Source organism: Littorina saxatilis, linkage group LG2 (assembly GCF_037325665.1).
Source record: "Littorina saxatilis isolate snail1 linkage group LG2, US_GU_Lsax_2.0, whole genome shotgun sequence".
Lineage (NCBI taxonomy): Eukaryota > Metazoa > Mollusca > Gastropoda > Littorinimorpha > Littorinidae > Littorina > Littorina saxatilis.
Window position 1 is genome coordinate 85,519,032 of NC_090246.1, and position 25,508 is coordinate 85,544,539.

General features: G+C 44.1%; 1 protein-coding gene across 1 annotated transcript in view; it reads right to left on the minus strand.

Moving 5' to 3' along the window:
• LOC138959989 (zinc transporter ZIP11-like) overlaps positions 1-25,508 on the minus strand; it is a 33,492-nt gene that overhangs the window by 4,342 nt on the left and 3,642 nt on the right. Inside the window, exons 4-8 of the mRNA XM_070331703.1 lie at positions 19,076-19,175; positions 18,229-18,456; positions 17,618-17,687; positions 9,897-9,995; positions 7,621-7,779 (exon numbers count right to left, since the gene is read on the minus strand). Coding sequence (XP_070187804.1) covers positions 7,621-7,779; positions 9,897-9,995; positions 17,618-17,687; positions 18,229-18,456; positions 19,076-19,175 — 656 coding nt within the window. The remainder of the gene's footprint in view (positions 1-7,620; positions 7,780-9,896; positions 9,996-17,617; positions 17,688-18,228; positions 18,457-19,075; positions 19,176-25,508) is intronic.

Here is a 25,508-nt window from a genome sequence, read left to right on the forward strand (position 1 = left end):
CCACGGACGGGAAGTGACTATTTTAGTATTAGACATACAAGGTACACGACTCGTGATTGCTTCCCGGTTTTTGAAGCTTGCAGTAAATTGAGTTGTTTCCCTTGATACACGTGGTTTTCTCTTCCGGCTTGATCAAATTAGTGCAGATTTGCGTGGTGTTTTCGAACAAAAAAAATGAATCGAAGGCGAGCCTTGTCACGGGAGGAGATTCTCCGGATGTTGGATCTTGAGGATCCTGTAGATCATGATACATCGTGTCGTTTTAGCCTCAAGAAAGCGATAATAGCAGTGATATTGAGGAAGAAACAGTCCCGTTGTTGCTAGTACGAGTCAGCAACTACACGTGGTAGGGGGTGATACTGCTAGACGAACATGTATCTCGGAATCGTGCAGGAGCTATGGGGGCGTGGCAGCACTGATAACAATGGATGGCTGGAGCCTTCAAATCCTTTTGGAATTGTTCATAGGTGTACAGTTGGTACTTTGTTGTGAAAATGTGACTTATATTCAATATGGATTACCTAGACATCATTTGGTGAGTGTTACAGTTTTGTTTCATTTGAGTCAGGATGCTGTGAGTGAATGCGTGATTTGCTTGTTTTTTTCTTTGTACTGTCTCCTTATTTCTGTGTACAATGTTAACAATATTTCAGCTAATTCATAGGTTTTACACCTTGTTTGGTTATAACATTATTTATAATACTTTCTGTTAAAAAATAACTTTTAAAAAAAGCAGTGGAAAATAAAACACACACAAAAAAACGTTAAAAAACACAAATTATCCCCCTTTCACCCCCCTTTGCTAAAACAAATCGCGTGACAAACTTATAAATAGCACGACTGAACTGGGCATCCATTTTTAAATTAGTACACAAAATTTGGTGGTGATTGGACTTAATTCAAGCTTGCTAGACAGATTTCTTTACAGTTACTGATTTTTGGGAAGTTTCTTGGTGGCAAGCTTGGGCAGGCAGGACGTTAACGCCGTGGCAGTGCTAGTCACAATAGTGTTAAGAACATTTGATCCATGTTGATCATTACAAAGGTTAAATCTATCTGCAGACAAATGGCTACAATCAGATTCAAAAAGATAATAAATTTGTTCTAAAAAATTCTTTTCTTTCTAACTACCACCCCCAAAATGTTCTCATTTGAAAGCGATACTCCTTTTTTCTACCTGTAAAGTTTTCTTGTTCATGAAGATATTCACACTCCCTTGCACAGGTGCGCCTAACAATAGTACAAAGAAGCAGAGGTGTTACAAAAATTACTCTTTTTAGGCATTTCAATTTGAAGCCTTTCTTTCCATATGTGGAAGAAAAAGAATGTTGAAAACAAGAGGGCACTTTGCTCGACAATTAAATGTCAATGTTTAACTTTAATCAAGATCTATTCCAGTTTCGACACAGACGCAGAAGTGACCCCTCTAGCATGTGAAGCACCCTCTTTTTACATTTAGTCAAGTTTTGACTAAATGTTTTAACATAGAGGGGGGAATCGAGACGAGGGTCGTGGTGTATGTGTGTCTGTCTGTCTGTCTGTGTGTGTGTGTAGAGCGATTCAGACTAAACTACTGGGCCGATCTTTATGAAATTTGACATGAGAGTTCCTGGGTATGATATCCCCGGATATTTGTTTTCATTTTTTCGATAAATACCTTTGATGACGTCATCCGGCTTTTTGTAAAAGTTGAGGCGGCACTGTCACACCCTCATTTTTCAATTAAATTGATTGAAATTTTGGCAAAGCAATCTTCGACGAAGGCCTAACTTTGGTATTGCATTTCAGCTTGGTGGCTTAAAAACTAATGAGTGAGTTTGGTCATTAAAAATCGGAAACTTGTAATTAAAATTATTTTTTTATTAAACGATCCAAAAACAATTTCATCTTATTCTTAGTCATTTTCTGATTCCAAAAACATATACATATGTTATATTTGGATTAAAAACAAGCTCTGAAAATTAAAAATATAAAAATTATGATCAAAATTAAATTTCCGAAATCGATTTAAAAACTATTTCATCTTATTCCTTGTCGGTTCCTAATTCCAAAAACATATAGATATGATATGTTTGGATTAAAAACACGCTCAGAAAGTTAAAACGAAGAGAGGTACAGTAAAGCGTGCTATGAAGCACAGCGCAATCGCTACCGCGCCAAACAGGCTCGTCACTTTCACTGCCTTTTGCACTAGCGGCGGACTACGTTTGAGTTTCATTCCATGAGTTCCACAGCTTGACTAAATGTAGTAATTTCGCCTTACGCGACTTGTTTTTTTTTAGACAAAAACATCAGATGATAAAACAAATGAAAACTCTGTGTTGACCACCTGTTGCTGGCCTCCATGCCGACCGGTGTCACGAAATGAAAACTCTGCCTGAACAATCCCTCTCAATGCGCATGCGCTAACATGGGGAGATTAATCAGGTCGTGAACAACCTAACCCTAACCCTTACCCTAACCCTAACACTTGGTTCGTTCGGTCAAAGGGTCGCATTTTTTAGGTCCAAGATTGGCGCATGCGCATTGACAGCATTGAGAGGGATTGTTCAGCAGAGTTTTCAGTTCGTGACACCACCATAAAGGGCAGTAAGTAAATAGGTTGACCACCTGATATGACAGAAAGACTAAAAATAGAGTTTCCAAGAGCAAAGAAATGTGCTATATATATGTGAACTGCTCAGATCATGGGTCAATAAAGTGTTACACAGATGGTCAAAATTAAAGTACAAGATATTGCACTGGAAGTGGTACTACACTGTTGCTTAGTGTCTGTATGAAACTACAAGGTGAAAAAAGAAAAAGAAAAACACGATTCTTGACTTTGATGGGCTTTTTCTGCTCGTAAACACACATTCTTCTACTCATCACAGCATGCCCCATTATTGAGTTTAAAACACCAATTAAATTTGTCTTGAATAAAACTCACAATTTTACAATAAGAATTTAGAGACCTGAATCAATTAGGTATATCATACTTAGTTTGACTTTTGCAAAACTAAGTAATTACACATTTAATTGAATCAGTCAGACAGACGGAGACATAGAGAGACAGACAGAGGGCAAACACAAATCTGAGAAAGAAACCCCTTTAAAAATGTTACCATGTTTGAAATGAAACATCGCAAGGTGAAGCCATAATTCATCACCTTTCAGTATGACGTCATGAGCGTGTTCCACACTTGAAATGACGTGCTTTTGGAGCTTGGAAGTATAATTTCCATTCAACGATCCGAGTTTGTTAAGTTTGAGCATATTTTCAACGTCAAACACCATGAAACTATATATATTTGGAATCAGAAAATGATAAGGAATAGATAGAAGTTGTTTTTAAGTGTCTTTTTTCATAAATAAAGATAGTGATTATTTGTCGGTTTTCTTCATTTTTAAGCATAATTATCAATACAAAACAACAAAACTATATAGTTTTAGATACAGGACGCAATAGGGAATACACCAATATAAATTTTCTGTTTCAAATATTAGTTTTTAAAAATGTGAAAAAATGACATATTTCGAACAAACATTTCAATAACAAAACTTTAAGTGACCAAGCTGAAATGCAATCCCATAATCCGGCCTCGATCTGAGATTGTGTGATAAGAAATTCGATCAAATTGATGAAAAACTGTAACTGTGAAAGTGCTGCCTCGACCTTTTGGCAAACGGTAAAATATGACGTCATCAAACTGTCCTATCAATAAACGGAAAAACCTTCTATGAGAAAATCCAATCAAAAATATCCATATCAAATTTCATAAAGATCCACTCAGTATATTATGAGATATGATCTGCAGTGTGAAAAAAAAAAATCTCACGCCCATAACGCAACTTATTTGGTCGTGTTCTGCCGATACTATAATGTTTTTCTTTCCTAAAACACACTATAATAGTAGCCCTTCCCAATGTCTATGCTAAAACTGACTTGTCTGTGTAGTCAATGATTTTGCTACAGTGTGAGAACAAAAAGTTTAACAAATCTCACGCCCATAACGTTGTGACACGAAAACTCATTTGGTCGTGTTCTGCCGATACTATAATGTTTTTCTTTCTTAAAACACACTATAATAGTAGCCCTTCCCAAATGCAATGCTAAAAATGACTGGTCTGTGTTGTCAATGATTTTCTGCGAGAATGCGATCTATCTGTTTGTCGCAAAGACCGTGTGACACGAAAGTTATGAGCGGAAGACAAATCTGCTGAGTGCAATTACGTTTCAGAAGATAGTTGGTTAAAACAGTTTATCACTCAGACACGCAAAGGAACACTATAACTTTATTATTCAGGCCATATATTTGCTTTCCTTTGTCATGAATGAAAGCACTGGCCTTGGTTGAAGAAAGTGACCTGACGCTGTGCAACAAATGTGTCGCCATTTTCCGCCGTGTTTTGTAAATAAAACGTGTTTACTACCCACACATAAAAAACGATGCTGTTGGTTCTTTTTATTTTCTTATTGTTTGATTCATGCTTAGCAGTTTAGTATGCTTTGTTTTCTTCTCAATTCAATGGATGGCTATAAAATAAGCATTTAAATGTGAAGGTGTTAACATTACCCATGATCTGAGCTGTTCACATATGCAGAATAATTTCCTCCTCGCTTCTTTAACCGACTGAAGATTAAACACATTACCTTATAAAAAGAATTGGTGACAGTGGTAAATATTTTATGAGTTTTATTTTGGCTGATACAAACTTTCACACGAAAAAAGACATTTTAAATAATTAAACCCAGTGAACATTTTATGTGGCGGAGTCTTTTGGGGGTCCAAACTAAATAAGAGGTCTTAAAGAGGAGAGTCTTTTGGGGGTCCTAACTAAATAAGAGGTCTTAAAGAGGAGAGTCTTTTGGGGGTCCTAACTAAATAAGAGGTCTTAAAGAGGAGAGTCTGTTGGGGGTCCTAACTAAATAAGAGGTCTTAAAGAGGAGAGTCTTTTGGGGGTCCTAACTAAATAAGAGGTCTTAAAGAGGAGAGTCTTTTGGGGGTCCTAACTAAATAAGAGGTCTTAAAAAGAGCGGAGTCTTTTGGGGGTCCTAACTAAATAAGAGGTCTTAAAGAGGAGAGTCTTTTGGGGGTCCTAACTAAATAAGAGGTCTTAAAAAGAGCGGAGTCTTTTGGGGGTCCTAACTAAATAAGAGGTCTTAAAGAGGAGAGTCTTTTGGGGGTCCTAACTAAATAAGAGGTCTTAAAGAGGAGAGTCTTTTGGGGGTCCTAACTAAATAAGAGGTCTTAAAGAGGAGTCTTTTGGGGGTCCTAACTAAATAAGAGGTCTTAAAGAGGAGAGTCTTTTGGGGGTCCTAACTAAATAAGAGGTCTTAAAGAGGAGAGTCTTTTGGGGGTCCTAACTAAATAAGAGGTCTTAAAGAGGAGTCTTTTGGGGGTCCTAACTAAATAAGAGGTCTTAAGGAGGAGAGTCTTTACATTTTGGGGTCTTAAAGGGAAATGTCTTAAATTTGGGAGTCTTAAAAAAAAAAGAGGGGGGGGGAGGTTCTAAAATTTGGGGGAGGGGGGCTCTAAAATAAAAGAAGTGTTAAATGTTTAGGGGGGGAGGGGGGGTGGGGGGGGGGCGCTGTCTTCAAAGGGGGTTCCACTGTGTTCATTCCAGACACACAGATGATTCAACCGGTTTGTCCTTCACAATGCAAAAAGAAAACTTTAATACATCCCGTTTCTAGTTGTGGGTGCATCCTCTTGTACTTGAATTTGAAAAACTTTGATTTTATGGTCTAACTTGCTGGCTTGTCCATTTCTTTCTTTGTAAATCTGAGCTTTCCCTTTTCCATGAGTTTTTGTGTTCTCTTTTGTTTCTTTGCTTTATTTTTGTGGATGTTTTGGTCATCTATTTCTTGGTCAGGTTTCGCCATTCGCAGACTGAATTAGAGAAAAGACGAGACATTTTGGTTTATTTGCAGGTAAATAAATTCTTTGGAAATCAGCCATTGATCCGGATCTACCTTGGTTAGCACCTGTGGTCTCGATTCAAGGACGGCATTGTTGATGATATAATTCTGTATGTCAACACGGCTCCTGCTTTCATGGGTTGCAACTCCCACGTGCACTCGTGTTTTTGCTCGAGAAAGTTTTTATTTGCATGACCCTTGACATTTAGGCAGCCACACTCTGTTTTTACACAGACTGGGAATCGAGACGAGGGTGGCTTGTCAATTTCTCTGTGTTTTCCACATGAAAAGTGTAAGCGATTTCCTTGCCGCGGGGATTGACGAAGCTGTATTGTCTTGGTGAAAAAATGCAGTGCGTTCAATTTCATTCCGTGAGTTTGACAGATTGACTAAATGTAGTAATTTCGCTTTACGCGACTTGCTTTCTTTTCTTTCACAAAAAGCCATATATGACGTCATCAAAGACATTTATCAAATAAATACGTCTGGGAATATCATTTGCAGGAACTCTTATGTAAAGTTTCACGAATATCAGTCCAGTAAATATTTCTCCTTTTTAAGACCTTGCTTTTTTCAGATCCGTTCTGTATATGTGACCCTCCACCACGGAATGAGTCGCATGTCACCTTTGCATGATTTTCATATTTTTACATGTTCCTAAAGAGTTTTTTATGCTCTATCCAGTGGTGAAAACCGTTTTAAAAAAGAGCAAAAACTGTTTGAGTTATAAGCCTGTGACTAAGGTGACCCACACACTGTTACCAGACACTCCCCGGACTTATATTAAGCCTAGCGCAGAACCGCGCGAGGTGACATGCCACTCATTTCGTGGAGGAGGGTCACATATAAGCCCTGGAAAGAGAGAATGCTTAATGTCCTACAGGCTTAATATTTCACCTCTTAATGACATGATATGGGTTATATGATAATTCAAGTTTTACGCCCTCACTGCTTTTCATGTATGCGTGTTTAGGTGGTATCAGCCATTTGCACTTATGGCAGAATGACCGCGGTCTTTTACATGCCATTGTGGTGACACGAGGGTGGGACATGGCTTCCGTCTCTGGGTCTGCACATAAAGTTGACCTGTGTCCGTCCCGACCCGAATTCGAACCTGCGACCTTCCGATCACAAGTCCAGTGCTCTACCACCTGAGCTACTCGGCCCCCCATATAACCCCTGTTGAGTCAGGTACAGTTTTTTGACCCCACATGCACCCAGAGATAACACTGGAATGGTACAGTGGAACCCCCCTTTTAAGACCTCCAACAATCTGAGAAAATTAGGTCTTAAAAAGAGGGAGTTTTAAAATGGAGGTAAACTTACAGGGGTTATGTCCGTCAACTATCACTTACATCACAAGGTGAAAACCTTTAGCAATGGCTGGAATTACACAGAAAGAGCAAAGCAAGCACATTTTCCCTGAAAGTTTACGTACAGAACTGACGTCAATTGAGTCTACTCTAAGCCATGATGTCATCAGATCGCACCTAAGAGCACTCACTCGCTCACTCACTCGCACACTCACTCACTCACTCGCACACTCACTCACTCACTCACTCACTCACTCACACACACACACACACACACACACACACACACACACACACACACACACACTGACATATACTCACTCACTCACACACACACAGGCGCGCGCACACACAGACACACACACACACACCAAAACGCCTCCAAAGTTTGCAAACAAAACTAACCACATCTGCGCCTCAGGAATGATGTCATCAACAACGACATAGATCATGGCACCAGCAGCAAACGCCAAAGCATATGGCAGGATGGGTTCTGCTATTACCACGGCGATGGCGCCAAACAGCCCTGCTATTGGTTCTACCATGCCGCTTAACTGGCCGTACCTGTCATCATAGAAACCTCATTAATTATTAATCTCATGTGTTGTATTCTTATTTTTCAAAAGCAGGAACACGCAGAACAAATAACATATGGAAAGTAATTATATTACAAAAACTAAAGATGAAGAAACAAGTCGCGTAAGGCAAAATTACTACATGTAGTCAAGCTGTGGAACTCACAGAATGAAACTGAACGCACTGCATTTTTTTACAATGACCGTAGTCCGCCGCTCGTGCAAAAGGCAGTAAAATTAACGAGCCTGTTTAGCGCGGTAGTGGTTGCGCTGTGCTGCATATAGCACGCTTTTCTGAACCTCTCTTCGTTTTAACTTTCTGAGCGTGTTTTTCATCCAAACATATCATATCTATATGTTTTTGGAATCAGGAACCGACAAGGAATAAGATGAAATTGTTTTAAAATCGATTTTGGAAATTTTATTTTAATCATAATTTTTATATTTTTAATTTTCAGAGCTTGTTTTTAATCCGAATATAACATATTTATATGTTTTTGGAATCAGAAAATGATGAAGAATAAGATGAACGTAATTTTGGATCATTTTATAAAAAAATCATTTTAATTACAATTTTCAGATTTTTAATGACCAAAGTCATTAATTACTTTGTAATGTGAGCCTCCAAGCTGAAATGCAATACCAAAGTCAGGCCTTCGTCGAAGATTGCTTGGCCAAAATTTCAATCAATTTTATTGAAAAATGAGGGTGTGACAGTGCCGCCTCAACTTTTACAAAAAGCCGGATATGACGTCATCAAAGACATTTAACCAAAAAATGAAAAAAACGTCTGGGGATATCATACCCAGGAACTCTCATGTAAAATTTCATAAAAATCGGTCCAGTAGTTTACTCTGAATCGCTATACACACACACACACACACACACACACACACACACACACACACACACACACACAGACAGACACACACACACACACACACACACACACACGCACACACACACACACCACGACCCTCGTCTCGATTCCCCCTCTATGTTAAAACATTTAGTCAAAACTTGACTAAGAGGGCCGTCACACATGCGACTGAGTCGCGCGAGTTACCCTGTCACACAGCCGACTCAGTCGTAGAAAACAGCAACGAGAAGCCTGCGACTCAGCCTCATGCGATTCCCTCGTAGCTTTGAGGTTTAGAACATGTTCTATTCCTGCGATCCAGTCGTCGGTCAATCGCAGGGGCAGAGCCAATAGAGCCAATCAGAACGCGTTGTTGCGGCCTTGACGCCGTGACGTAAAATAATGGCGGACAGTGGCGTACAGCGTCTCTTCGTCGATTCAAAACTTTTTGGAAGAACAGTTTTTTACTCAGATATAAAGGAGACGTTTTAAGCGTGTACAGCGGTCGGGAAACATTAATTGCAGCTGTCTGGGAACTTTATTTCTTGCAAAGGCGTAATGCTGAAAGGAATTTTTCACAAAGGTAGAGCGATGTGCGAACATTTAGCGTCTGCTCTCGCAAAGCTCGCTTGCCGTGTTCACTGTGACATGTCACTTCCACCCCGCTCGCGTGGAGTTATCGTTCGTCAGTCGTTCATCGTGTGACGGGTCAATGGCCTACGATGTGATGTGCGATCGGCCAAAGACTGAATCACGCAACTGAATCGCGACGACTGAGTCGCATGTACAGTATGACCGCAGCTTAAATGTAAAAAGAGAAACCACCTTCATCAGCCAAAATATTTCCACTGCATTGCTTAAAGGGAGATAATTTACTATTGCCCTGGTGGCTCGAGAAGTTCTGTCCCCTGCACTAAGAGGAGCACAACCCTACAATTTATTTCACATTCCCAAAGAAAAACATGGTCACATTAAAATGTTGTACATGTAATATGATTGTCTTATCAAAACCACAATATAGCTGTATCTGAACTTCATCTTGTGCGCAATCGCATACATGAATGCATAATTCAGATCTCATGTCACAACAGTATTGTTTCACAAACAATCATCTTGAGTAAAGGAACAACTCTGAAATGCAAGTGTCACTATCAAGATCAGAAACGCACACAATGTCATCAATTTAATACCTGACAAATACCTATGCATACTAAGATTAAGGCAATGCTAAAAAGAACAAATCTTACCAGAAACTTTTCATGGTTGACATCCCAGAGCCTCGCAAGGGTAAACTCACTGCTAGACCTTCTGGGAAGTTCTGGATTCCAATACCAACGGCTAAATTTCTGTAAAACAGTCAAGCATTTTTTTCACAGGAGCAGTTGAAGGGGGAGGAGGTCATTTAAAACACAACCCAGTACAGATGAACACATTTCAGAAAAAGTTTTGGTTAGGCCGAAAGCCACTGACAGGTCCACTAACGTTTACCTGTACACTGCAACTAAGCCTTATACTAAATCTGTTGAACATGTCCTGAGCATTTTCTTCATTGCTCTGAACAGTTACAAGGGTTTGAGTGGACAACCAAGTTACAATGGCTGAGCTACCTGTTTTATCAAAAGTTTACGAGTGTAATTGTTCACATAAAAAATTCCTTGTCAATATAACACTTACCTCGACAGTACTATTCTTGCACATTATCTATTATAGGCCGAAAAAAATTGGACAAAACGCTGCGTGGGTACAATTATCTCCCATAACCATGCGCCACCGTGGATCCCAAGCACTGTCCGAGTGCTTCCCCCTTACAGGATGTAGGTGGCGCGTCCTCTTTCTTTTTTCGCGCGTGTCAGCAGGCTGTGTTTCTGCTACGCTCCCGGATTATTTTGGATTCTAGAGTCTTCTTTTCTGTGTGGACTACCACCTGTTGGATTTTTGTGTGTTATTCCACTTCTGGCTTGAGGCTACGTTGTTTTTCTTTCAACTTGTGCCTCCGTTGTTGTGTGGCGGACTCGGCGTGCCTCCCGTCCTACTTCGTGGTGACCGGTCGTCTGCTTCTCGTTCCGCCGCATTCACTTGAGTATTGACCTAATTTTCTTTGAATTTTGTTAATTCTCGGTTTTTTAAGGGTACGTACAGGGCGAGGTAGGATGTCTCGTCCTGTTTTGGACTCTGGTTCTACGGAACCAGAGTCTGCCGGGGGCAACTCTTCTCCGGGCGCACAGCGTCATGTTTTGCGCACGGAGAAGGGGACCTTTCGGCGCTCCGACTCTCCCTCCCCAAACGCTTTGCGTTTGCGGCGAGGGAGGGCGGAGAAAGCCTGTTTGAGCAAGCTCAATGCGAGCTTGCTCAAACAGGCTGGGCTTGAACCTGGGACTTCGGGCGGGGCTGCGCCGTCGAAGGTTCGGGGAAGGTCGAGGGGAAAGAAAAAGCTTCTTTCTCCTTCTCCTTCAGTGGAACAGGCTTCCCCCCCTTCGACGCCGTTGTCCGGCCCTCAGTCTCAGGCTTCAGCTCCTCCCGGTTTCAAGCCTGGGGGGAAGGTTTCCTTCTCCTCCCTGGCTCGAATCCGGGGGCGGGTCGATTCCCAACCCTCTTTGGGGGTTGGTGAATCTGATCTAGGGGCTACGGGAGAGACTCAGGTTTCGACTTCTTTCTTTTCCGGTGCCTCTCCTGTGCCCTCCTCGGTTTCCACCGCTGTGGAAGCCAGGAGGGACACGGGTCCTCCTCTGAACTCCCTCGCTGGGTCGTCTACTGCTGTTTCGACAGTAGTCTCGGACTCATGGGGGGGGAGATCGGAGGAGATGACGGGGTCTATGAATTCCCTCCCCGCTGGGGTTGGGATGCGAATTGACCCCGTTCAGGGCGGTCCTGTGGGGGCAGGGGTTTCAGGCTTCGTGCCTACGACCACTGCTACTACGGTTCCCTCTGACGTCCGTGTGACTGGTGGCTGTCCCTCTATGAAACGCTCCGGCCGACTAGTTACTGGACGTGGAGGTGTTCGACAGAACGTGGTACTTCTGTCGAATGGTCAGGGCGACGGGAACATTGTTTCTGTTGCTCAGACCGACACCTCCGACCGGACCGTCTTGACCCCACGCCATTCCTTAGCGTCTGGTGTTCGGGTGACGGATGGTCCGGACCAAGGGTCCGGAACGTTCCAGGCTTACGGGTCGGGATCGAACCGGACCCACGGGTCCCGACTGGACTTGACCTCCGGGTTTGGTCCGGACGGGACCCATGGTACGGGACCGTACCGGACCTTAGGGTCCGGTGCGGGACAGTACCTCTGGCCCTTGCCGGACCCCCGGACCTACGGGTCCGGATGGTACGGTACGGGACCAGTGGTCCGGTCGGGACCGGACCACCCGACCACCTCTGTTGGTCTGGGTGGTCTGGCACCGAACCGGAACACACCGGACCACCGGACCTACGGGTCCGGATGGTACGGTACCGGACCAGTGGTCCGGTCGGGACCGGACCACCCGACCACCTCTGTTGGTCCGGGTGGTCTGGCACCGAACCGGAACACACCGGACCACCGGACCTACGGGTCCGGATGGTACGGTGTTTCCACGTCCGGACCGAACCACCCGAACACTTTTGTGGGTACGGATGGTTCTGTGCCGAACGGGACCTCCGGATGGTACGGGACCGGACCGGACCACCGGACCGGACCGGAACACCGGAACACCGGACCACCCGACCGGACCGGATCGGCACCCCCGACCGGACCGGACCATTTCTTTTCTGATCAGACCCGATGGGTTCCTGTTCAGTCTATAAATGGCGGGGGTTCGTTGGCTGGACTGACCCAACAGTCGCAGGGTTTTTGTTTTTCTCTCCCTTCGGCTGCTGGAGACGTTTCGTCTTTGGGGCAGGGGTCTTCGCGGCCTCTTGCTTCAGTGGGCGTTTCGTCACAGCCTACTTCATCACTTTCGGCTCCTCCCCCTCAAGCTTCCTACACTCCTGCTGTTGAGGAGTTGTCGGGAAGTGAAGAGGAGAGTGAGTCGGAGGACGATGGGGAGGAGGATCAGGGTCGCCCTGAGGTTAACACTGATCCTCTACCCTTGCCGGTTTCTGATGGAACTTCCGAAGCTATGCTTCGTACTTTCCAACAGTACATGACAGACATCACGCGGCGTCTTGACGCCACGGATGCCTCTCTTAAGCGTCTGTCGTCTAGTGTTCCCAACCCTTCGGTTGACACACAGGACGTGGACCCGGAGTCTGAGGACGAGAGGCAGGAGGCTCTCCCTCGCACAGCTAGAAGGACGTTTGAACAGTTTCAGGACGTCCTTCCCTCCGACGCCCTCTCATCCTTGGAGTCCGCTTCGGCCCGGGCGCGGGAGGCACACGCCGCGTCTGCCGGCGGCTCGTTTTATGAACGTTCCGGCCGCCGGCAATTCGCGTTCCACCCTAGTCTTAGTGCCACGGTGGAAGCGGCAGCACATCGCCTGAGGAGTACAGATTCACGTGCAAACGCGACCTATGTTCCTCGGGAGGACGCGGATTCAGTGCCGTGCTTTCCTTCGGGAGGCGCACCTCCACTGTTTCCTCGTGTCCAATCTGTTTCGTCCCTCCCTTTTCCCTTTGACTCTCGAACTCTCCCTTTCCAGACTTCGAGTGTTCAGGGTGGGGCTGACGGTGATGTGTTCGTTGGGGAGGTGCCTTCGGTCAAGAAGGTGGAACTGAGCTCTGCTTCGTTCCACAATCTTGAGGCCACCGTTTCTTCCATTGTCGAGGCCCAATCACAGGCCTTGACATGGATGAGCACGCTGTCCACACTGTTGGACCCTCCCGATCGGGCAGAGTCCGATTCCACTCGGGTCCTTGACACGGTTCGAGTGGATCGGGCTTTGCATGCCGTGCGATCGTGCGTGACGACTGCGGCAGAATTGGCCATTGGAACACGGGTCCACTTGTTGGCCCTGTTCCGTGATCATTTTCTGGCTACTTCTTTAGTGCCTCCGGATATGAGGAAGAGTCTGAGGAACACGTTTCCTCAGCCTTCTTCCCTCTTTCATCCGGGCACTGTCCGTTCTGTGGTGGAGTCCACACGCCAGAGGAACACTGATTCTCTGATGGTTGGCCTCGCTGCTTCGGCGACGTCGGCGGGGAGTAAGAGAAGTGCTACAGTCACCTCCAGCTCCCAGCCTCAGAAGAAGAAGAAGAAGAAGCCAGTTTCACTGCCTCCTTCTTCCTCCTCTCAGGCGCCTGTCGCGTTCCCCCCTGCGGCCCCGGCTTCTCGTGCTCCCAAGCGCAAGAAGAAGGGTGCTCAGACAGGTAAGGGTAAGCAGCACCACCAGGGGGGTGGTCGCAAGCCTGCGCCTGCCCGCCAGCAGAATTTTCAGTGAGTCCCGGCCCTACGTTGACGCCCCCTCAAGTTGCCCCTCTTTCGTCCGTCGGTTCCCTTTTTCGGGCCCGCGACATGTGGGGCAGACTGGTCTCCAACCAGTTTATCTTGAGGGTGGTGGGGTCGGGGTTTTCTCTACCGCTGTCGTCACAACCTCCATTGTCCGCTCTACCTTTGACGTTCCCCCCTCCTCGAGACCCTGCCAGATGGCAGGCTCTTCAAGACGAGGTGAACTCGTTGGTCGAGAAGAAGGCTGTCTACCCCCTTTCTCAGCCTTCTCCGGGGTTCTACTCCCGCCTGTTCACCGTCCCCAAAAAGGACGGCAGGTTCAGGCCGGTGTTGGACCTCTCCACCTTGAACTTGTACCTTCGCAGGTGCAAGTTCAAGATGGAAACCCCTTCGTCGGTCCGGTTGGCCATCCGGCCAAACGATTGGGCCACGTCTGTGGACCTCCAGGATGCTTACTTCCACATCCTGGTGGCCCCGGGGTACCGACATCTGCTCCGGTTTGTTTGGGAGGGCACAGTGTTCGAGTTTCGGGCCCTCCCATTCGGCCTGTCCTTGGCCCCGCTGATTTTTACAAAGGTGGTCAAGGAGCTGGCGGCGTTGGTCAGAGCTCAGGGTGTGCGTCTGCGTCAATATCTGGACGATTGGCTCACCCTGGCCCAGTCTCGCGATCAATGCCTCCAACACACCCGGCAGGTCCTGGACCGGACCCATGCCTTGGGGTTCCAGATACAGTGGCACAAGTCGGACCTCGTGCCAGCCCAGCAGTTTTGCTACTTGGGGATGGCGTTCGACACAGTGCTTTACACTGTGTCTCCCTCCCCGGACAGGATCCTCTCCCTGAGGCGAAAGATCCTCTCCATTCAGGCTTGCCGCGCTGTTCCTCTCAGACGGCTGGCGGAACTGTTGGGTTCCATGGAGTCTGTCGCTCTGCTGCTGCCCCTTGCAAGGCTACACAAACGTCCCCTGCAACGGGCAGTAGCAGATCGGACTTCCAGGCCTCTCGATTACACCGAGTTGGTCCAGATCGGGCCTTGGTTTCACGAGGCTGTAGTCCAATGGCTGGACCCGATCTGGCTCAACTCTGCGGTGCCTATCCAACCGAGACGGCCGTCTCTCTTCCTGTACACCGACGCTTCTACGCGGGGTTGGGGGGCCCACCTGGACCTGCACGAGGCCCAGGGGGTCTGGACCCAGGAGGAGTCCCTCCTACACATCAACTTTCTAGAGTTGGAGGCGGTTCGTCGGGCTCTGCTGGAGTTTCGCCTCCTGATTCGGGATCAGGATGTGTTGGTCCACGGGGACAACACCACATGCCTAGCTTACCTTCGCCACCAGGGGGGCACCAATTCTCGGTCCCTCTCCCTGTTAGCGGAGGAGATTCTGCTCTGGTGCCAGACCAATCAGGTCCGGATGTCAGTCCAATTCGTTCCGGGGAAACTGAACGCCCTGGCCGACATTCTCAGTCGGGGCGATCAGGTTCTCCCCACAGAATGGACCATCGCTCACAACGTTCTACAGCGTCTGTGGGCAAGGTGGGACCGTCCTCTGATCGATCTGTTCGCAACTCGATTCAGCGCTCGGCTTCCCAGGTACGTCAGCCCCTTTCGAGACACGAATGCGTTCCACGTGGACGCATTCACTCTCTCGTGGAGGCTCCTCGATGCTTACGCCTATCCCCCGACATCTCTGATTCCGAGGGTACTGGCAAAGTATCTGCAGGAACGGCCAAGACTGATTTTGGTCGCGCCTTACTGGCCAACAGCTCCGTGGTTTCCAGATCTTCGCGGTCTCACCCACGTAGACCCTCTACCTCTGAATCTGGACGGGGGAAGTCTGCTCCAGCCTCGATCAGGCCTCCCTCATCCACGTCCAGAGAGTCTGTGCTTGACCGCATGGCTCTTGTGCGCTCCAAACTGCTTGCACTAGGATTGCACAAGAGTTCAGTAGAGTTTTCCTTGAACGCTAAGAGGCGATCAACTAATCAGCTCTACGACTTACGCTGGAGAGCTTGGGCCTCCTTCGCCTTGTCCAAGGGGATAAAGCCGCTTTATCCCTCAACACAGGACTTGGCCAACTTCCTGGTGGAAGTGTATCAAAAGAAGAGTCTTTCTTCTAAGACTCTTCTTGGATACAAATCTGCCATCACTTCCACGATTGCGGCTGCTACTGGTCGCAGACCTGAACACTTGATCAGTTCCTCCCTCATCGCTAATGTCCTTTCGGGTATTAGCAATGCAGCGGTGTCTAAACCTCGGGTTTCATTTCCCAAGTGGGATGTCTTCCTGGTTCTCAAACTCCTGCGTAGCAAGGAGTTTGAACCCCTGGCAGGCATTAGTATCAAGTTACTGACTTTTAAGACTGTGTTCCTCATCGCTTTAGCCACTTGCCGTAGACTCAGTGGTATTCAAGCTTTGAGTGGCCTGGAATTTGACATTGAGTTCACCACACATCAGGTGACGTTGGCTTTCCTACCAGACTTTCGAGCCAAGAATCAGAATGCCTCGGAGTTGTCCAAACCAGTAGTCATTCAAGCCTTGGCTCCCACTCTTGAACATGATGACCCTGATCGCTTCCTCTGCCCAGTACGTGCCCTTAGAGTGTACCTGGATAGAACACGTAGCTTTCGGTCTTCTAAGCGGTCACTGTTTGTCTCGCTTAATCCGAAGTACCAATCGGATATTTCTAGACAAACTTTAGCTCGTTGGCTGACCTTGCTTATCAAACAGGCTTATGTTCATGCTCAAGTGGATGTGGTCCCTGACATCAGGGCACACGAGATTCGGGCTATCGGCTCCTCGTTGGCGCACGTGCGGGGTGCCTCGCTCCAAAGCATAATGGCGGTCGCGTTCTGGAAGACTCCAGCCACGTTTATTAACCACTATATGCGAGACTTTTCCAGTCTCAGGCTTGACCAGTCGTATGGCATTGCCAAAGCAGTGGTTGCCAGCATGGTCACGTCAGTCTAAGGTATTTTTCTTGGGTATATTTTCTTTTACGGTAGTACTGTTCGAAAATTGCCTGGGTATCTTAATCCTTGGATTTAAGTGATTTTGATTAAGGAGTTTAATACTCTACATATCACCCTCACACCACTCTGGTATTCTGTGCAAGAATAGTACTGTCGAGGTAAGTGTTATATTGACTGTAAGGCTTCTTTTTAAGCCTACTGTCTATATGATACTTACCGAGACAGTACTATTAGAGTTTCCCTCCCGCCTCCCCTCTTGATATGTTATGGGCTTTTTGAGGGTCTGCAGCTCATAAAGAAAGAGGACGCGCCACCTACATCCTGTAAGGGGGAAGCACTCGGACAGTGCTTGGGATCCACGGTGGCGCATGGTTATGGGAGATAATTGTACCCACGCAGCGTTTTGTCCAATTTTTTTCGGCCTATAATAGATAATGTGCAAGAATAGTACTGTCTCGGTAAGTATCATATAGACAGTAGGCTTAAAAAGAAGCCTTACAGATTATGCCATAAACTTATCATCTCACACAATCATCTACTTTCAGAGTGTTCAAATGAATTTTAAACAACAAATCAATGTTAACACTTTAAGACACTCTTTTAATGAACATAAATTAAGCACACACTCTTATACTCACCTAGCACTTTCAAAAGTCGCAGCTTTTGATTTTCCAATAGCACCAAACCCAACACCAACTGCAAGACCCTCTGTTCAAGGAAATAGATAAATACATACATAAATGATTCAACAGGTTTGCACACACATACATGTACCATACTCATATACAGAATCTCTCTCTCTCTCTCTCTCTCTCTCTCTCTCTCTCTCTCTCTCTCTCTCTCTCTCTCTCTCTCTCTCTCTCTCTCTCTCTCTCTCTCTCTCTCTCTCTCTCCTTAAATCTTAATTCTTGTTAAATAAAGTTCAATTCAATTCAATTCAATTCAATTCAATTCTCTCTCTCTCTCTCTCTCTCACACACACACACACACACACACACACACACAGTTTCTATCACACACTAAAACGTACGAGAAGAAACAGAGTTATACATGTACTCAAAAAACAGAAGATACTTGCAAACTAAAGAATTCTGTGACTTACTATTTTTTTTAAAATAAAACAAGAAGGTGTATCTCTGGGTTTTTTCTAAAATAAACTTTAAAAAAACAGAACATAACATGTGTTAATATAAAATAATCAACTAGTAGCTCGACTTGATGTAACAACAACAACAACACTTGTACTAACCCGGAATGTTGTGTATAGTGATGGCGATGATAAGAAGCAGAATGCGTCTCCAGCTTGCAGACTTGCTGGCCAGCTGCTGCTGTTTATTTTCCGATGAGGATGAATATGGCGATGATATGTGATCAGCTTCATACTGTTGTAGATTTGTCTGTGAGCTACCAGTACCGACTCCTCTCCGTTTTAACCCAGCTTCTCGCTCGCTGAGTAGAGTTGGAGGTCTTAATCCATCTATAAAAATAAGGAACAGCAAGTAGAAATTATATTTGAGACATGTCTCTTATGAGTTGCTAACAGTCAGCATATTAGAAATAATGGTTTTTAACTTGCTAATTTCAATTAAAATAAAATTTGAAATGATACCACAACTTAGATAGAACAGCCACATGGGGACTGGATCATTCCGACCTGATTATGCTTGTCAGTCGCAGCTTTCTCATGACCTTGATTAGCCAATCCCACACCTGACATGATGAATACATGTATTAACAGCTGAAATGCGAACACACAACGATCTCACACAATAAACCTTGTATAACATAGAAGTAGCCATGTGATGCACCAAAATGGTATTGGTAATAATACCATATTTCAGCAGGAATCAGGGGCATCAGGACTGAGGTGCACAAACAAAAAGTGGGTGCCACCCAAGCGGGAGAGAATAAACCGCAAGGGCTGATTGGTTGAAATCACAACAAATCTCAATTTCAACCAATCCAACACTGCGGGTGGCTCCCGTTTGGGTGGTAACTTCCTCATGCACCTTAGCCCTGGTAACTTGACAACCCATTTAAAACAAAACTAAATCATCCAAAGCTCACAAATGTTATCTGTCCAGACGTTCTCTCACCTGACATTCCCCCATCCACAGAAAGATTGATTAAAACATTATCGTCCTCCCGTTTGGCACCTGACTCGAAGCTCAGCGCCAGGTTGGAGGTGCTTCCTCCCTGTTGGACAGGTCAACACAGGTGTACACATCAATCAGTGTCATAGAAATATAGACATAGACGACTTTATTATCTCAACACAGAGTTTTTGGTTTGTATGTGAAAACAAACATAAAACATGACATCGAACAACATTTAACATTGCGATCCAGTAAAAATATTAAATATAAAAAATTCCTTAAACGTGACTGCAAGCTCTCTGTGAAAATCGTCATATCAGCTCACAATTCATATTCATAAATCTCCCAACTCTATGTCTCTTTTCCCGTTTACATGTACAGGTATAGCTCATTAGTTCCCCTTTTAGAAATAGCCAAAGATTTTTTCCCCGCACTGTGTGACATTCAGATTCAAGATAATGGTCTTCTCCTTGGTCCCTTGGTTGGTGGTTTTAGACAGGCTCAGCGCCAAACAGTAGTGTAGTGGCGCTTTACATAATGCATTGGACCTCAATATTCGACATTGATCAGTACATGCAAAACATGTCAGGTAATTACACAACACTGATCATGAAGTCTAAATACACATCACTCACATGAAAACATCCAGATTTGAAATAGCTAGCATGAAGAAAGTTGTCTTTCAGTCTAAACAATTCAAAAATTCAGAGACAACTAGTTTTGAAAAGACACATGAGTAGGGGATGTTGGGGTGGGGGGGGGGGGGGGGGTAAACTGATATGTTTTCAAAATTAAGCCTGGAATGAAAGTTTGTTGACAAATAGACTCTGTGAAATGCACAGGTGCAAATCATAATAGCTTTCTTAGTCTCACATCCCTTCAATCTCACACACACTCTCGCCACGCCCCCCCCCCCCCTCCCTTCCCCCCCCCCCCCCATTATACACACACGCAAGAGCAGGCACAACAGCTGGTAGCAGTCCCGGAACGTAAATATTACTTATTAGTTATTCCCAGAATGGCTGGCAGGCTGTTGCCTCCAGTACGTTGTCCACACACCAGGGAGCTGTTCCACAAAACACCTCACATAAGTAAGGGGAGTGGGCCCAGAGAGTCAAGAAAATCAATAGCGACTTTTTCAAAACTCTATCTCTCTTTTTTTTTCTCACTCAAAGGGCAAGTGTGTGTGTCTGTCTGTGTGCATGAGTGTTTCTGTGTCCTACACTTAGTGTCTTAGTAATTGTGTGTGTGTATGTGTGTTTGTAAGTGTGTGTGTGTGTGTGTGTGTGTGCGTGCGTGCGTGCGTGTGTGTGTGTGTGTGTGCGTATACTAACGAACACATTATCCTTGGCTCAGCTTGCACATCTGTTTGCATAGATCTGTGTCCGTACATGCGCACAATCATTCAACAGACATCACAGACATCACACCCACGTAAGTCTTTTTTCAAGAAGGGAACAAGAAACAACCGATATTGAAAAATTGGAGTAAACTTGTAACTGTAAGACATTCACTGGAGAGAAAAATGCACTGACTGAAAATGTAATTAAAGTTTGAAAAAAAATGTGAGTGGCAATAAATATGACAACAAGAAGGGCAAAGCCCATACGACTCACATGCTTGACCTTGACCTTCAGGGTCAAGGTCAAATAACTAAACCTAGCAATGACATCATACACTAAGAACTGCTTTACACATTTTTCCTACCAAAATACATGTGACCTTGACCCAAGGTCATCCAAGGTCATGCAACACAAAGCTGTTAATTCAAGACATAGGAAGTACAATGGTGCTTATTGGCTCTTTCTACCATGAGATATGGTCACTTTTAGTGGTTCACTACCTTATTTTGGTCACATTTCATAAGGGTCAAAGTGACCTTGACCTTGATCATATGTGACCAAATGTGTCTCATGATGAAAGCATAACATGTGCCCCACATAATTCTTAAGTTTGAAACAGTTATCTTCCATAGTTCAGGGTCAAGGTCACTTCAAAATATGTATACAATCCAACTTTGAAGAGCTCCTGTGACCTTGACCTTGAAGCAAGGTAAACCAAACTGGTATCAAAAGATGGGGCTTACTTTGCCCTATATATCATATATAGGTGAGGAATTGAATCTCAAAAACTTCAGAGAAAATGGGGAAAAATGGGAAAAATAGCTGTTTTTTAGGCAACATTTATGGCCCCTGCGACCTTGACCTTGAAGCAAGGTCAAGATGCTATGTATGTTTTTTGGGGCCTTGTCATCATACACCATCTTGCCAAATTTGGTACTGATAGACTGAATAGTGTCCAAGAAATATCCAACGTTAAAGTTTTCCGGACGTCCGGACGGACGGACGACTCGGGTGAGTACATAGACTCACTTTTGCTTCGCATGTGAGTCAAAAATCTTATCTAACTTCAAAACTACTTGATCACCACTGGGTGGATGGAGGAGGGTGTGTGTGAGGTGATAGGGGTGTGAGAATGTTTGTATGTGTGGGAGAGGGTGAGAGAGAGAAGTCTGAAGTCTGAAGTCTGAATGTTTTAATGAGTAGGCCTTGGGCCCTTTTCATGGAGATGAGCACATCTCAAGCACCAGCATACAAATGCACATAGTGAACAAAAACAAGAACATCCTACTTGTATCGCCCTGTTTCGTTTACGGATTATGGATTACGAATGGAAAGCGCCTTCATGACAAATGTAGAAAAACGTAGCAATAGCAACTTACTAGTGTTTGAAAACAGCATGGTTAATTTAAACAATGATGGGATTCTAGTGTATTTTCGTGGAATATAATATTCTCTTAACTCAGCATATTTAGGGCATACTAAAACAAAGTGGACTTCATCTTCAACACTGCCACAACAAAATGGACAAGATAAATCAGCGGAGGTTGCATTTAAATTAAAGCGAAATCGATGCACTTTCAGAGGAGATACTCCTAATCTAAGTCTAATCAGAAGCTAGCTTTAATATGTTTCAAATCACTTAAATAGTTGGATAAAGTCGGGGTTGATTTGAAGGTTCTGTACAGAGAGAAACGTTCACTTCCTTGTACATTTTCAAGCCAGGTTTGCTTATAGGATGAAATAAGTGTTTCTTTAAATGCTGTTAGGAACGCCCTCTCATCGCCAACACCTTGGTTTTCCCATACTTCATCAAAACCGTACATGTACAGAGTGTAACAGATCGAGGAGGCCCATGTTTTCTTATTTTGTTCATGGAGATATTTCAGCATTTTATACGACTTGTTCGGAAGGCGATGATGTGGCATCCTCAATATACGTAGCCAAAAACGAATGCATTTAACAAAGCTGTTTATAAACAAGCGATACCTTCCCGTTTCTCCATAAACCATAGAATTTAGTGTTCTCATACTCGTATTCAAAAAACGTTAAGTGTGAATAAATGAACTCTCTCTATAGGTGTATGGTCTGCTTCAACCCCCCAAACTTCGGCACCATATGACAGCATCGGTTGAATCTGTGCGTCGAAAAGCTTGAAAAAAATAGCTGGAGATCTGTCACCCAGTTGCCATAAACATTTTAGAATACCAATGACTCCCTTTTTCCCTTTTGCAGCAAAATCATTAAGAGTGTGAGAGAAGGACAGGCGTGTAGACAACCATACTCCTAAATACTTATACATGTTCAAAACGCTCATAGGATGTCCACCATACACCCATCTTTCTCGCAAGGCCAAGTGACCACCGTTCCGAAAAACAACAATATTAGATTTGTCTAAATTAACTTCAAGTCCAAGACGTCTAGACGAATCCCACACAATGTTTAACTGATTCTGGAGCCCACATACAGAATCTGAAATAAGAATAATATCATCTGCAAACATCAGAATGAGTATTTCAAAAAAGTCTGGAATAAGTTGAATACCATGTTTTCCCTTCTGGACAATATCATTAGCTAGCTCATTAATTAGTAGAGAAAACAAAACTGGACTACAAATTTCTCCCTGTTTTAGACCCCTTGGGCACATAAAGGAGTCCGAAAAATAACTTCCTGAGCGCACTTTTGCTTTTACCACGTCATACATACAGCTGAGCGCCTGGTACATCTTTCCTTTCACCCCATTTTTCTTCAAAGTTTTCCACAACGTAGTTCTTACAACTGAATCAAAAGCTTTACGAAAGTCAATAAAAGCAACATACAACTTCTTGTGTGTCAATAACTGCTTCTGTACCAAAGCTTGTAGTGTAAAAATATGATCAACGGTACTATAGCCTCTGCGAAAACCAGCTTAACTCTCATTTAATATTTCATGTTTTTCGATCCAATTCGTCAATCTGTTGTTCAAAATGTAGCTATACAATTTGCTGCATATACATAATAATGAAATACCTCTGTAATTATCAGGATTATTCTTATCACCTTTCTTGTGAAGGGGATGAATTATGGCTTCTGTCCATACATCAGGGTAAAGTCCTGAGGTAAACAATTTATTGAAATATTTTGTAAGAAACGGCACAACAGGTGTGGCGGAATTCTTGAAGAACTCGATCCCCAATTAAATAATCGGGTCCTGTAGCTTTACCATTCTTTAATACTCTAATAGCTTCTTTTACTTCGTTTTCAGTGATGACATGTTCAAGCGCATCCATGTCATACATCTCCTCCTCATCATCACCATCAGTTACCCGATTAACACCATCCTCAACAAAATCAGTATGGTCATTATTTTCTTTTGTAAAAGAGTTAAACACATTATAATAATGTTGATACCACTGTTCTGTATTAATGGAAATCACACCTGCCACCTTAGATGCCAAAGATTTGATTGTTTTCCAAAACAATTTAGGATCACTACTCCCTTTATCTAAAGACTCCATAAGAGACTGACGATGAGATTTTTTTCTTTTGTCTAATAAGTTCATTATAGCTACTTCTTTTTTCAGTATAGCAATCCTTGTCTACACGGCCGCTATGAAATAAACGAAGATTTTGCCTGAGATCTTTTCTACTATGGTATTGTGACATTCTGAATCGAACCACCTTTGTTGTCTGTCTTTTCCAATATACACTCTTTTTTTCATACACTCTCCTGCCATCGTCATTGCTTCGTTAAATTTACTCAGAGATAAATTGACATCAACTTCTATTAATTCAGTGGCATCTCGGAGGCGGGCCTGAATTTCTTCAGAAGAGAATGAGGATACAAACGAAATCGACTTTTCATCACACCAAACAAACTTTTCAATCTTGACAGCCTTAGAAACATTACATTCAGAGTTAACAAAAACATCATTTGGCAGGAAAATCATTTCCACAGGCATGTGTTTGGATTCAATTTTTTCAGCTACGTTAAGTGAAACAGAAGAAAACAAATTTCTTGACACAATAAAATAGTCAATAACACTACAACCCGATGTTGAAACATAGGTAAAGTTACCATCCCCTCCTCCCTTTCCCTGCATACCGTTCACAATAACAAAGTCAAATTGCTCACAAACATTCAGCAAATATTTACCAAAGGCATTTCCTCTCTATCTTTCGACACACGCACGCATTCTTCAAAACAATCGTCTCCTTCCTCGACTTCAGTGTTCTGTGATGGGAACACACTGAAGTAATCTGCATCATAAAAACACTGCATTTCACATGCATTCCGAGAACCTGTTCTTGCATTCAAATCTCCAAACAAAATAAAGGGCAAATCCTCAACGTTTTCTATAAGATCCAAAATACACTCTTCCATAATAGACACACCATTTGAAATTTCAGTTTCGTTGTAATAGGCAGAGTTGGCTGGTGGTAGATATGTCCCTCGCAGTAATACATCACTCTCTAACCCCAGCAACTCTTTTGCTAATTTTAATACAACGCAATTATCGTATTCTGTTTCTACTCTTTCGACGAAATGGCTAATTTCTTTTTTAACCAACAAAGCTACACCACCGGAGAGACGCCCAGTGACTGCGTCTGAAAGTTTTAAACCTGGAGAAAGAAACACATCATATGACGGAAAAATCAAGGAAGGAAAGGTAACTGAAAACGTTTCAACTAGCAAGACAATATCAAACTTCTCAATGTAGGCTCTTATTTCACAGTCATAAACATTTCTCAACCCTTCAATATTATATGTCATAAACTTGACAATCCGTCGAGTACTGTCACAGTTGGCCCGGCCTACCCCTCATTCATTAGACTTCGTGGCAGTATCGTTACCACGGCTCAATGATTCTGTCAGTGTCAGCTGTCGACCACAATCAACCACAGCCCTCGACCTTGTCCGTGGCCTGTCGGTCATCACGCCTTGCACGGGGTTTTCGGCATTACTTGGTTCTAAGGCATCATGAAAAACAACATCGCGTTCAACCCTCGTGGGGTTTCCTTGTATTACCGTACTGAGAGGGAGTGAGGCGGTTGTGTTGTCGTCATCGATGACGGGTTTGATGGCGTCTTCCTGCGGGGAAGCCCCAAGGTCA